The 14,102-nt window shown below is 58.5% G+C and overlaps 1 protein-coding gene across 4 annotated transcripts in view; it reads right to left on the bottom strand.

The window, feature by feature from the left end:
* NOS1 (nitric oxide synthase 1) overlaps positions 1–14,102 on the bottom strand; it is a 69,360-nt gene that overhangs the window by 10,531 nt on the left and 44,727 nt on the right. For all 4 annotated transcript variants that reach the window (XM_032128234.1, XM_032128232.1, XM_032128236.1 and 1 more), the window contains exons 6-19: positions 13,154–13,316; positions 11,985–12,076; positions 11,396–11,537; positions 10,814–10,953; positions 10,247–10,421; positions 9,390–9,491; positions 8,568–8,762; positions 7,365–7,450; positions 4,589–4,733; positions 4,169–4,273; positions 3,752–3,810; positions 1,009–1,125; positions 645–819; positions 157–295 (exon numbers count right to left, since the gene is read on the bottom strand). In XM_032128234.1, the coding sequence (XP_031984125.1) occupies positions 157–295; positions 645–819; positions 1,009–1,125; positions 3,752–3,810; positions 4,169–4,273; positions 4,589–4,733; positions 7,365–7,450; positions 8,568–8,762; positions 9,390–9,491; positions 10,247–10,421; positions 10,814–10,953; positions 11,396–11,537; positions 11,985–12,076; positions 13,154–13,316 (1,835 nt within the window). The remainder of the gene's footprint in view (positions 1–156; positions 296–644; positions 820–1,008; positions 1,126–3,751; positions 3,811–4,168; positions 4,274–4,588; positions 4,734–7,364; positions 7,451–8,567; positions 8,763–9,389; positions 9,492–10,246; positions 10,422–10,813; positions 10,954–11,395; positions 11,538–11,984; positions 12,077–13,153; positions 13,317–14,102) is intronic.

Below are 14,102 nucleotides of genomic sequence, written 5' to 3'. Positions count from 1 at the left end.
ACTGTCACAGGCAACTCCTTGGGCCTGGGACGGGGGGAAAGGTGGGGCTGAAATGCTGGGAATTTAACAGAGACAAAAAGGGGGTTTGGCCCCTTTGCCCCTGTGTCTTGCCCATCTGCCCCACAGCCAGAGCCCTCCAGGTGAGCCCGCCTGTACCTTGTGTGAGCTCCGGGGCCTCGGCCACGTAGGTCAGGCGGAACTTGCTCCTCTTCCAGCTGCGGTCGTTGCTGATGAGGGAGTTGTTGGCTTTCTCAATATTGACGTCGTCCCCCACGCAGAACACGTCACACGCTGCCTGCAGCACACACCAGGCCCTCAGGCACCTCCCTGACCCCCGCTGACCCCCCTTGTCCCAACCCTCGTGGAGAAGGAGTCCCCAGAATTGTAGGGCTATACCACAGGCACGTCTCGTGGTGCTCTCCTTCCCTGATATCTGGGATAACGCAGGAACTCAACACACTGGTGGCTTTGGGTGGTCAGCACAAACCAGAGCTCCGCCAAAATGTGGAAACCTCTTTATTGTGGGCTGAGGTGGTGCTGGAGTGTCCCGGTGCAGGGAAGAGGAGGCTGGGTTCAGATCCAGCTCTAACTCTGCCCTTCTGCCCCCTGCTTCTCCCCGGAGCCCCAGGGCAGCCCCCGCTTACCTTGAAGACTTTCTTGGCCCAGGTCCTGAAGGACTCCTCCTGGCCACAGAGCTCATCCCCCTCTCCCATGCGGAGGATCCTCTCTCCGCCCAGCTCCTCCAGGAGCGTGTCCACGGCGCGGGCGAAGGCGCAGAAATGGGGGTAAGCGCGGGAGCCCAGCCCGAACACGGAGAACCTGCGGAGAGGGGGCACGGCTGTGGCTGCCCAGCTGGGAGGGACACTGGCGTGTCCCCTCCTGTCCCACCACCGCCCACAGCAGCCTGGAGGGGTGTGCACATGGCCAAAACACCTCAGGGTGAGGTGGGAGCGACAGGCTCTGTGCAGCCCCAGCCCCTGCTCTGTCCCCCCACCCTGTCCCCTGTACCTGACGTTTGCCAGGGGCCCCGTGCTCTCAAAGTTGTCCCTGGAGTCGGGGCCATCGCTGGAGGATTTCCGTGCATCCGAGTAGGAGGAGACGCTGTTGAACCGCACCTTGTAGCTCCTGTGGGCAGCGACAGCACCCAGGGTTACCCTGGTGTCACCTGCGCGGCTCTCCCCTGGCTTCGTGCTCAGAGGGGACCCAGATGTGGGGGACACCGAGCCAGAGCTCAGGGCTCACCACTCCGTGAGCAGGGGAATGTGTTCCCTGCCCGGGTAAAGCCACAGCAACCCCTGTGCATCCCCCAGCCGGAGCAGGAATGCTCCAGGAGGTCCTTGTCACCTCCCCCTGTGCTGACCCAGGTGCTGGCCACCACCTTGTCCCCAGTGACGCAGAGCTGCCAGGACCTTTGGCTCTACCTGTCCTTCCCTGGCAGCACACAAGGTCGGGTGTGTGTCTGAAGAGATATTCTGAGGGTTTTTTTCACTCACAGGAAGTGGGAAATAAAGAAAAAAAAAACACAGTGAGAGAAGAAGGGATGAGGAGGGGGAAGGGGAGCGGAGAAAAAAAAAAAAAAAAATCTGACAACAGCAGAAGTATTTCTGAATTGAACCATCTTCCAAAATTGCTCCACACAAGAGTTTCTAAATTTACAGCCAGAGCAGTGAGCAGTGGTGTGTGCATGAGTCACGGCACAGCTCCCGCAGCCGGCACGGCCCCGCAGCCGAGTGACAGCCGGGGTCACAGCGCCCCCGGTGCCACCTCTGCCCCTCAGCCTCCCCCTCTCTTCCCACACCTCCACGCTCCTCTGCTCCTCCACTCCGCTGTCCCTGGGCCGTGCCCTCGCCCCGGGTTACCCCGGGATACGTGGCCTCCCTCGCCAGCCTCTGGGATCTGCGTGGAGAGGCTCGAAGCTCATCTTCCAGTGATGGGGGATTTTCCACAAGCCCAGGTGCTGTGCAGGGCAGCACAAGCCCCTGGATCAGATGGACACAAAGCCCCAGTTCCCCACGTCGGGGCAGCAGCAGCTTGCTCTGGAATGAGAAGGTCCTTGTGGTGCGGGATGGCTGCTGAAGGCTGGGCTGCATTTGAACAGCAGGCCCTGGAATAGGAATAGCTTAGGAATGCTTCGGAAAACCCTTGGAAAACCCTCACTGTAAGACGTGAGGAGCCAAATATCAACCCCAGCACAGCCTCAGGGCTCAGGACAGAGAGCTGGGGCTGCAGAGCCCTGGCAGGGTCCTGTGACACTGGGGTTTGGAGAGGCCACCCCACCCTGAGGGGCCTCAGCACTCCCTGGTGGAGCTGGGAGTCCGTGGGCAGGTGCATGGACAGGAACTGCTCTCTCCAGATCTCTTTTGCCAGGCTGACACTGTCCCTCTTCCCCTCACAGTCCCTTCCAGGTCTCCTTTTCTCATGGCAAAAGGACTTTTGCGTGCTCGATGTTAGTAAGGTGCTGGATATTGGTTGGGGCAATCGCAAAAACAGGGTGCCCAAAGAAGCTGTGGCTGCCCCTGGATCCCTGGCAATGCCCAAGGCCAGACTGGACAGGGCTTGGAGCACCCTGGGGTGGTGGAAGGTGTCCCTGCCTGGCTCTCAGAACCTCCTGCCAGCCTTTAAATCACACTTTGGCGTGTCTGGGACAGCAAGCACCGAGCTCAGGGGCTTTTAACTCCTCCAATCTCCTGACTGGCCCTGGGCAGCACCCAAGGAGAAGATCCTTGGAGTGAGAACCACGTGTGGACTGCCCCTATCTCCATCCAGAGCCCTCCAGGGCAGCCTGCACGTCCTGCTCCATCACTGTCCCCCCTGAGGCCATCAGGAACCTGAGGGGTTTCCAGCTGGGGAGCCCTGCAGGGACCCATCCGGCGGCTGGGCCAGGACAGCACTTGGGGCTGCAGCAGGGCCAGCTCCAGAGAGCCACGGGCCGGTCCCGCCGTGTTTGTCACCGCTCCACAGCCCCGTGACACCGCTGCAGGCCAGGGCGCTGGAATCGCCCTGGATCCCCGGCCAGGGCTGCTCCGTCCTTAATTAAGGAGCAGCCCTGTGCCAGTTGGTAGCTCAGGAGACATTCCAGGGTGGAGCTGTGTCCCAGTTCAGGGAAATATTTTATCCTTCACGGCTAAAAGGAGACCCCAAACGATTGTTCACACTGCCCTCCCTTCCCAGCCCCCTGGGGATCCGCACGGAGATGCTCAAAGCTCATCTTCCCGTGAAGGGGGATTTTCTGCAATCCCAGATTCCGTCTCCAAGGTACCGGTTACAAACATCACAGGATTATCGCGGCTTTTATTTTCCCTGGAAATCTTTTCACACCATGCTTGCAGCTAAATCTGGTTCTCGAGCCCTCCCCCACCTACATCTGCAAGGCTGGGAACTCCCTTCTACCTCCAACTCGTACTATTTTGGTGTCTCCTGGACAGGCCCTGGCTCTCAGAATCGATGACTTGGGGGAAATTCCTACTTTTACTTATTTTGCCATAGGTTCCTGCCTCTTGAGAGAAGCATTAAGGTGCCATCCCAGGGAATAGCAGGGATCCACAGGCACCCCTGACTCTGTGCTTTTGTCCTTCCTGGGACCTCCACCCTCTCCATTCCCTGGCTCTCCAGGCAGGCCCCATTCCTGGATATTTGCAAATGTGAGACCTGCCTCAGGATTTCCCACTCCCCTGGGAGAGGATGAAGGCAGGGAACCTGTTCTGCACGCTGGGGTTTGGAGTGGGAGGGGAAGGGGTTGGAGTGCTCTTACTTCCTCTCCTCCAGGTTGGAGTTGGGATTCTTCATCTCCATCAGTGCGCAGCCAAATTTCTACAGAAAAAGAGTAAAAAAGGCCATCAGTTTTGCCAGGTTTTGCAGGAAACAAAGCCCCGAGCACAGCCTGGGCCGTGGCTCTGCTCCCTGCTCACTGTTCCCAGCTGCCCAGGGCTGCATGAGGTGGCAGCCCCCTGCCAGGGGACTGTCACCTTCAGCATGACACTGGCAGGGGGTCACTGGCTGCCTCCCAGCAGGGAATCAGGAGATGTCCCTGCTCCAGGGCAGGCTGGAGGCAGGTACAGCACCCGGACCTGGTTTGGGTCACTCCAGCTCAGTCTGAGCTGAAAGAGGCTGTTCCTGCTGCTGTGCCACTGCTGTCCCCTGCTGCAGCCACCCCTCGCTGCTGTCCTACCTCTCCGTTCTCAGGGGGGTCCCCGTTGCCGAAGGTGCTGGTGACCACCAGGACCATGGTCTCGTGCTCCAGGTGCACAATGTCGTACTCGTCCATGGACATCACCTGGGAGCACAGGGAGGTTACAAAGAGCTGGGAGCCTCCTGGGGATGGGAACAGTGCATCCCTGAGATCTCTGCATGGGGAGGGTGGGAATTGGAGCCCTGAGGGACACGGGCAGCCCTGGAGCTGCCACCCAAGGGACCACGGGCAAACAGGTGCTGCAATGGCTGCACGAAATCAGCTGGGAGAATCCCTGTGCAGGCTCCAACCCAGACCCACAAGGTCACATCCTGAAGGCCCTTGGCAGCTGTTTTCCATGTATTTCCTTGGAACACCCATGATTTCACGCCCGTCACAAGTCGGGAGCTGGTGCAATACCTTGGCATCGAAGGCGTGTTTGAAGATCTCGCACAGAGTTTTTGCGTAGACCTGGGACTTCCCCGTCTCCGTGGCGTACAGGATGGTGGCCTTGACCCTCTTGGCCATGGCTTGGCCCATCAGCTTGGCTGAGAACTTCACAGCCCTGGGAAGCAGGAACAAATCCCAGTCAGAGCTTGGTCCTCGGCTGTGCCTCTACCCCAGACCTTTTCATTCCTTATTAAAAGAACAGCCTGCCTTAAAAAGCTGCACCGTCAATTTTGGGAAATTTGGAAAGCTCTGGAAGAGCTTGACTTGTCAGAGAGGAAGAGGAGATGAGGGAAATTGCACACAGAGCTCAAATAAATGGGTTTAAGGAGGAAAATGCTCAACCAGGCACGGGGGTGGTATTTCTGCAGGGGCAGAGAAGCAGGAGAAGAACTCGGGGCAGGTAATGCCGAAGGAAAAGCTGGAACCAAGCAGAGCTGGAGCTCCAGGAGGAACAGCAGCTCCTCCATCCCTTAAACCCAGCTGGGTTCTGCAGGAGCCGCCCTGGCCAGTCCTGCTCCACACATCCCCCAGAGCCCAGGGACACCGAGGTCACACCGAGCTGTCTCGGTGCCTGTGGTTCGCACTGCGGTGACACCGTGAAGTCCCCTGGCAGGAGCAGCTCTCCCGAGGCCAGGGGGTGCCACCTTTACCCGAGCCTTGGCACGGCTGTGCCCAGCTGGCTGTTCCCCCAGCCTGAAGCCGTGACTGGCTGCTTCTCCTCCAGTTTTCCCCACTGGCTCAGCTCTGACAGCAGCCCAGCGAGGTCAGCAGCCTCTCTCTGCTCCTGGCCGGGGTGATGCAGCACCAGGAACGCTGATTCCCTGTCGGTGGCACCAGTGGGAGCGCCGTGATGGGGACAAGGGTTGTGGGTTTGTCATTTTAGGGACATTCATAATCACTTCAACACCGTTTTTCCTTGCATGCAGAACATCTTCATTTTTCCTAAACAGGCCACCAGAAAGGCAGAACTCCATCAGGTCTGGATTTAGGCTGATGTTGCAACAGGGAAAAGGAGGCAATTTTTGGAAGGCTGAGGGAGCACCGAGCATCTCTGGTGGCCTCTGCAAGAGGAAGGGCTGCTCGATTCACTCTGACAGCCCCTGCCCCGCGTTTTTGAGTTCAGCAGGACTCCTGCATCCCCTCCAGATGAGCTGTGGGGAATGGAGGTTGCAGCTGGAATGGTCACACTGGGCAGGAGAAGTTCAGCTTCCCCCTGCCCCGCCTGCCCAGGAATGCTCTGGGTTTGGGGAATCATTTAGGGAGGAAGAAAAGTAGGAAAGTAGAGGTAGAAACTCCCCCCGGCTGGTTTATCCTGCCCGCCCCCGGCAGCTGCTCTCCACGGCAGAGTCAGCCTCAGGAATAGTTGTTTGCTGCTGTCCCCGCTCCTCAGCGCGGTCCTGCCCTTTCCTTCCCCACGGTGGCAGTGCCCCCTGGCCCCAGGACCCGCACTGGCACCAGGGCAGGGATGGGGCGGGAGGGGCAGGGCTGAAGGCTCGGATTTGGCCAGAATTTTGAGTCTGAGCAGGCACCAAATCACGCTCAGGGCTCTGGGCTCTGGCTGCCTCTTGTACGGCTGATAAGCTCAGATCCAGACAGGATTAATGGTGAATTACCGAGGTAATTCCTTTCCCTACATCAGGAACGACGGGGATTTTTTGTTTTTTAAATTACCTGCCACGCTCACGTTTTTACAAAACCATCCCTCAACGGGGCACGCAGCAATAAAAGCATTTTTCCTCCAAACTCCATGAATCCTCCTCTCTTCACCCAGCCCCAGCGTCAGCTGCAGGAGCACATTCCTCAGCTGCTGAGCCTTTTTATGGATGCACCACGGAAAACAGCTCGCAGGAGGTGACAGCTGAAGAGTGGGAACAAATTGATGGAAGAGATTCGGGGAAACTGAAGCGTGGGGAGATGCTGTGACGAGCCAGGGCCACCTGGCAGCCTGGCCACCATCACCAGGGCACACCCAGCCCTCTCCCGCCTTGGCCCAGGGCTCTGCTGCCACGGAACCAGCAGCTCCTCTCTGCCAATGGCCCACAGGGGAGGAATTTGGGCCAGGATCAGCCAAAGGGTCCAAATTGCACTTCATTCCTGTGTCCCTGCTGCTGAGGAGCCTTGGCACGGAAGAGGGACTGGTGTGGCCCCTTGCCAGGGGTCAACTGACCATGAAGTGTGAATCCCAGCTCAGCCCTGATCCATCTGCTACCTGCAGGGAGATTCCTCGTTCCCACCTCCCCCCTTCCTTCCAAAGCAGGTGTTTGGGAGGGTTGGGCACGCACTGGAGGCAGGTGCTCCTCAAGTAGGGGAAAAGTCACTGGGAAAAGCAGGAATATGGACGGGAGTTTCATCTCGTTGGTGCCAGCACAGCCCCGAACAGGGACGGGAGGGATCTTCCTGCTCCAAGGGAAGGACAAACAGGCAAAACTCCCTCACAGAGTGGGAAACACCCAAAGAGTGGGAAAGCCATCCCCCAGCATTAAGACCTCCTTCCTGGAGAATGAACAGCTCGGGAGAACAGACAATGCCCAAGATCTGGTATCCACCTGCTCACAGCCCTTTCGGTGGCCTAAGGGGGTGTTCAAAGGGCTGCCTGTGTCCCCAGATGTCCCTCATGGCAGGTAAAGCCTCCAGTGGCCCAAAGTCCAGCCCATCATCCATGGGGTGAGGCACACACCCATAGGGTGCTTAAATCCAGGACCAGCCCCAAACATTCCAGGCCTTTGCAGAGCCTGCTGGTACTTACTTTGCCAGCTTCTTAAAGCCAATGGCCCTCTTCTTGGTGGGTGTCCCATTGACTCCTTTCCAGACGTGGGTGTTCCAGGGGTCCGGCTAGGAGAGAGAAAAGCAGGGATCAGGTGGTGGGGAGTGCTCAGAGCTCAGAGAAATGCAGCATCCACGGCACTGAGAGTTAAATTCCTCCAGTCAGGAAGGGGAGGAAAAGCTGCCACTCCACTGCTTTCCCTCTCCCCTCTGATCCTCGGAGCCTCAAGGGGCTTTTTTTTGGGCAATGGAACATGCCCAGGAAAATTGCAATCTAATAAAGCCTCCTGGCTGGTAACAGCATCTGGCCAACCACTCTGTCACCTCTCGAGAGGAGCGTTAATAGGCCACAGGCAAAAAGAAAGCAACGCCAGAAGGGGAGAGGTGATGGAAACAGATCCTTCCCTCCACCCTGGCCACAGGTTTTTTTTCCCCTAAGAGGCCCTTGGGGAAGGGGAGGCAGCTGAAGCCAGGAGTGAGCACACAGAAGCTCATTCCGTGCCCTTGCAGGCTGCAATCAGGGCCAGGAAGCACCGGGGGGCCTGGTGGGTTGGTTACAGGAGTGAACAGACTGCTCCTGCTTTGTGATTATTCCTTAAGGGTTCTTGACTAAAGGTCACATTGTGTGGAAAGCACCGGAGCAGGGATGGCTGCATAACCAGGGAGGGTTTGCTCGGGGACTTCTCTTCCCGTGGGCTGGAGCATTAAATGCTCCAGCAGCAGCATTTGATCCCTGCTGGGCCTGCTGGGCAGGAGCTCCTGTCCCGCTGCCGAATCCCCAGGATGCAGGAGCCATCCCCTCAGTCCTGCAGCCTGGAAAGGCAGGGATACAGCCTGGAAAGGCAGGGATGCAGGAGCCATCCCCTCAGTCCTGCAGCCTGGAAAGGCAGGGATCGAGGTGTTTTCCAGGCCATTCCCTCCCCCACCCATTAGGCACTTCCGAAGGGAAGGAGCTCCGTGTGATTAAAAAGTTGGGAGCTCAGGGGTCCCACATTCCCAGGGAGGGGCAGAACCCCACTCTTACACCCTGTTAGGGTGAAACGTCAATCGGACTCGTCACGGAGTTGAGGGACAGCCTGGGAAGGAATCGGGTGGTGTCCCTCTCCTTCCTGCACCTCCCGAGCTCCCACGCCCACCCCGCCCGTGGCCACAAGGCACGGGTGGAAGGCGAAGGCGGGGCCAGCACCTGGTACTCGAAGGAGGGCGTCAGGCGGTAGTTGAGCATCTCCTGGTGGAACACCGGGGTGATGCTGCCCGACATGGGCGGCACAATCCAGACCCAGTCGGCGGGACAGCCCCCCCGGCACCGGTACTCGTTCTCCATGTGCTTGATGAAGGACTCGGTGGCCGAGTGGTGATCCACGATGGTCACCTTGTCACTCTGTCGGGGCACAAGAGAGCAGAGCCAGCAGCTGTCAACGCACCCCAGAGGGCAAAAGCCAAAGTTTTACAGTTGGAGCTGTTTGTCCCAAATATTCCTCACTCCCATGGTCGTACAGGACCTTTGGGGATTATCCAAGGTGGCTGCTGACCCTGGTCTTCCCAAGGAGGCTCCTATGTTCCCCCCATTAATTGCCCTGGGCCGAGCAAAGATGGGATCAATGGGATGGAGCATCCTCTGCTCAGAACCTTGGGAAGCTCTTCCAATGGGGCAGCTCGGACCCAGCTCTGGGAAGGACTCCCACCCTCTGAGCTTGGCTTGCCAAGGACTGGTTTTGTTGCTCAGCCCTTAAGTGCAGGCTGGAGGAGGACCCAGGCTGATTCCTGCCTCATGGATGAGCCAGAAGGGCTGGGTTTTCCCTGTATCGGGATATTCCCTCTGGACCAGCAGAACTCAGGTGCTGGCAGAGTTGTTTTACAACCTCCAGGGCACGGAGATGATTAGATCTCACTGCAGCAGCCCACATTAGGGAGGCCCAGTCGTCCTTGGGTGGATGTCTCCACGCTGGTCCCACCCACTCCCCGTGTCCCTCCAGCCCGGCCCAGACCAAGCAGCGTCCCGAGGAACCTGGAAGCTGTAGAGCACAGCGATGTTGATCTCCACCAGGGCCTGGTCCTTCCACAGCGACGAGGTTTTCCTCATGTCCAGGTTCATTTTCTTGGCCACTTGCTGTAACAACACACGGCAGGAGGGGAGGCATTTAATGGCCAAAACCCAACGATTGGAGATGTCTGCTTGGGCAGAGGAACCCAGAGGAGAGGCCCAGGCTGACACACGGCACCCACGGGGCAGGGAAGGGCTGATGTTGTGCCTTCCTCTGGGGAGAAATCCTGTCTTTCCCTCTCCATGGCAGGAGCATGGCCGTTCCCCCACCCCGAGCAGGGGCAGGTGGCCAAACGCTGCTGAGAAGGCCACCAGGAGCAGCTGGACACTCACACTGCTCCCACCCCACTGGGTTTCAGGAGACTGGGGAGGGATGGAGCCCCTCTAAAGAATAACTCAGCATTCCTTGGAAGGTTTTGATGGATCCACATCCCCTGCATGGAGACCTTCCCATGGCTTGGCTTGGTCTCTCCCAGTGTGGGCAGTCCCTGAGCCGTGGGACCAGCTGGAGGTTCCCCAAGGGCAGGCTCAGGTGGTCCTTGAGGAGCCACCAAGCATCTCAGCACCCTTTCATGTTTCAGCACTTGACCTCAACCGAGGCGCCTGCTGATCCCTAAGATTCCTTGGGAATCTCCACAGGGATCACATGGGCTGTGTGTCGGACACCTGCTGGCCCCATGGGACACAGAGGTTTTTCCAACCCTTGCCCACGTGGCTGCAGGAGAGGGGATATCCTGCGCTCTCCCACTCCAGGCAACGCCCTCCCAGTGTCCTGCCTGCTCCCCAGTGACTCCTCACCCTCCAGGAGCACCAGGAATTACCTCCAGGATGTTGTAGCGGGAGTTGTCGCAGTAGTCACGGACGCCGATCTCCGTGCCCATGTACCAACCACTGAAGGGGCAGGCGGAGAACTCCAAGCCCCCGATCTCCAGGAGCATGTTGGAAACAGCTGGCAGCCCATACCACTTGAGGCCCAGGTCCTTAAACCACTCAAACCTGCCAGGAAAAACGTCAACCAGCCGGGAACTCCCTGCCCAATGCAGGCAGGGGGATGGGGGCGGTCACTTTGCCGCCAGGGTGAAGGACTTGAGCAGAACATTTCCATCAGTACCTCCCTTTGGGGCTGTTTATGAGGACAAAGTGACTACAGAGTGGTGTAAGGCCTGGGAGACAGCAAGGAAAGGGAAACTTTCCAAGAAAATCAATCTGGATATGAGGGAAAGCCCTGAGACGTGGACACAACTTCCTTCCCGGCCCTGCCAGCTTTCCTGGAGGGAGGACCTGGGAGAGGGTCTTGGGTGAAGCCCCCAAGCCACGGCAAAGGTGGAACCAGAGGAGCTCAGCCCTGCTGATCCCCTCTGGCAGTTTTGGGGCTGCCCCTGACTCACTTGGGGTGCCGGATGGGCACTTCCAGCACGAGCTCCGGCGGGATTTCGAAGAGCTCCGGGTCGTTGCCGTTGGCCTGGAGGAGCAGGGGCAGGATATCGAAGCGCCCGTACGGCGCCTTCCAGCCCTGCTGGATGCAGATCTATGGGGAAAATAAAGGCAGGGTTGATGTCCCAGCAGCTCACCTGCTCTTCAGGCACTGTGGGCAGGGAATTGCACGCTCCTGGGCATGGATCTCAACAGGATTGGTTGACCAAAAACCTCCACCCAAGGGAGCTACAACAGGGAGTGGCCCGTCCCAGCCCACCCACAGCCAGGTCAGGGGAATTTGGGCTAAATATGAGCCTGGAACAGAACCCCAGTAGATCACGGCTTGTGTCTGTAACGGTGATGGGGAAATGGGTGAGAAAAGCAGAAAAGTAACAAAACCCAGCCTTTATTCCCAGAAAAATATCTGAGGGTGACCCAAAGCCAACCTCACCCCGCGGCGCCGCGCTGGCCAATCCCAACCTGCTTGACCCAGCCCCTCGTCCCTCTGCATTCCTGTGTGTCCCCAGCAGCCCCGGGAAGGGCAGGTTGGGTACCTCGGTCAGCTCCACGTTTGCGGGATCCCCCAGGATGGTGCCGTCGGGCTGTTTGTAGCCGGCGTAGCGGATCAGCTGCGCGTTCCAGATGCGGAAGTCGTGCTTGCTGTCTGTGCGCTGCGGGAAGATGGTGATGGCGGATCTGCAAGGGAAAGGCAGCGCTGGCGAATGCCAGGAGCAGCAGGAGTGGAGGAAAAGGTGCTGTCCCCACCTGCCACCACCTCTGGGTGTGGCCTGAGTGAGCCCCAAAGAGTTGTCACACTGGAGGACGTCGCGGCTCCAGAATACGGGGTGTTGCCAGCTCCTGGCTGCTAACAGGGGTTTCAGCAGTCCGCAGTCTGCCTTGGATGCAGAATACAGGGAAAGGGGAAATGACGGGGAAATCTGCCCTCTGAGGTCCCACAGGGAGCAAGAAGAGAGAGACTTGGACCAGCAGGACTCCTTCAGCCCTGATCAGGTCCCTCTAATGCTTCCCAGGAATGGTGTTGGCTGTGTGGTGGCCCAGAGCCAACTCCAGCTGGCCCAGAGCTGGATTGTCACACACCCAGAGGCCCTCGGACACAAACCCTGGGACTCCCTGGTGGCTCACCTGAGGTTCCCCTTGTTGGTGGCGTACTTGATGTGGTTGCAGATGTAATTGAACATCCCATGGGCCGTGGTGCAGTCTCGGGCATCGAACACCTGAAACAGGGAAGCAGTCGTGGGGATCCTGCGGGATGTTCCAGCTCCCGGGGCAGAGCCAGGCAGAGGCAACACAGCACATGGAGAACTCCAGGCACCACCGTGGCTTCTCAGGGATCTAAAGCCCCATAATTATGTGTTCCCTGCCTTTGGAACATGTGGATATCAGATCCAGCTGCCCTTTTTGCTTTGGAGAGGTGACTCATCTGCTGCTCAGGCAAAATCCTCCTCGTTCCCGTGCTCCCAACCTGCTGCCATGCCTGCCTTATCCCCCCACTGTTACGGACTCTGCCCGGCTTCTCCTGTAGATCAGCACTCAAAGCTGGAACAGGACAGCTCTGGGGGACAGGGAATCATGGAATTATGGAATGGGTTGGGTTGGAAGGGACTTTTAAAGAGGATCCCATTCCACACCCTGCCCATGGCAGGGACATCTTCCACTAGCCCAGCTTGCTCCAAGCCCTGTCCAACCTGGCCTCGGACACTTCCAGGGATCCAGGGGCAGCCACAAAAGCATGGGGAGGTCAGGAAGGAGGATCACAGAAGGGGCTGTGCCCATTCCCTGTGTGGAGCAGCCACAGGAACTGCTCAGCAGCACTGGATTTGTTCCAGGTTATGGGAGGAGAGGACATCCCTGCACCAAGGGATTCCCTAGGGATCACGGATTCCAGCCCTGTTCTGCGTTTCCCTTGCCAAAAGGGCACTGAGCCAAACCCTCTCCTGCTGGATCTCAGTACCGAGGACAAATGTGTCCTGCTGCCTCTCTCCAGGTGGAGCAACAGGTTTGGAAGCAGCAAGGGAGATGGATTGGAGCAGGATCTGATTTTGGAAAACGTCCCCTGGGAGCACCAGCTTCCATTTCAGACACAGCCACCTCATCTCCACCCACCCCACAGACGCTTTTCCAGCTCCTGCCAACATCCCAAATCTGCCGAGGGGAGCCGTGCGTGCTGGACACCTGCCCCTGTACCTGTGCTGTGCTTCCCAGAGGTTGGAGAGCAGGATTTGCCTCTCCCAAACTCCAGCAAACCCTTTGGCAGGAATCTCCTGGATATTTCCAGTGGGATTGGTGCTCACCTGCAGCTTGGACCACTGGATCCTGCCCACGCACCGCGCCGCGTTTCTCCAGGCGTGCTTGGCCCCGTAGATCAGCTCCGTGTCCCGCAGCTGGTAGGTGTCAGTGGCCTCAATCTCCTTGGTCACCTCCTCCAGCCTCTCCATGTGGGCCTTGGAGCCGGATCTGTGCAGGTTGGGAGCAGAGGAGGTGGCGGGTCAGGCGGAGGGCAGGGAATGCTGCTGCTCTCCACCTGGAATTCCTTGTTCCTGCACACACAGGGCTTGTGCGGATGGTTATCCCAGCTTTGGGATAACAGGGGAGCGAGGAGCCGGGGCAGAGGGCAGCGACTTGCACAGAGACACAACAAACACTAGGAGTGAGACCCCACTGAAGAAGCAGCTGCTCAAGGAGCACCAGAGTGTCCCCGTGCTGTGACTCGCAGGTGTGGGAGACCAGATCATGGAATCATGGAATCATGGGACCATGGAATGACCTGGGTTGGAAAAGACCTTAGAGCTCATCCCATTCCACCCCCTGCCATGGGCAGGGACACCTCCCACTATCCCAGGCTGCTCCAAGTCCTGTCCAGCCTGGCCTTGGGCACTGCCACGGATCCAGGGGCAGCCACAGCTGCTCTGGGCACCCTGTGCCAGGGCCTGCCCACCCTCCCAGGGAACAATTCCTTCCAATATCCCATCCATCCATGCCCTCTGGCACTGGGAAGCCATTCCCTGTGTCCTGTCCCTCCATGCCTTGTCCCAAATCTCTCTCCATGTTTCTTGTCGATTCCTTCAGGCCCTGCAAGGCCCCAGTGAGGTCACCCCAAAGCTTCTCTTCTCCAGGTTGAACAATCCCAGCTCTCCCAGCCTTTCCTCCCAGCAGAGCTGCTCCATCCCTCTGATCATCCTGGTGCCTCCTCTGGACTCTCTCCCACAGCTCCAGGTCCTCCCTGTGCTGGGCCCCAGGGCT

Source organism: Corvus moneduloides, chromosome 18, assembly GCF_009650955.1.
Source record: "Corvus moneduloides isolate bCorMon1 chromosome 18, bCorMon1.pri, whole genome shotgun sequence".
NCBI lineage: Eukaryota > Metazoa > Chordata > Aves > Passeriformes > Corvidae > Corvus > Corvus moneduloides.
Note: the sequence above shows the minus strand (reverse complement) of the source record. Positions and strands in the feature narration are given on the sequence as shown.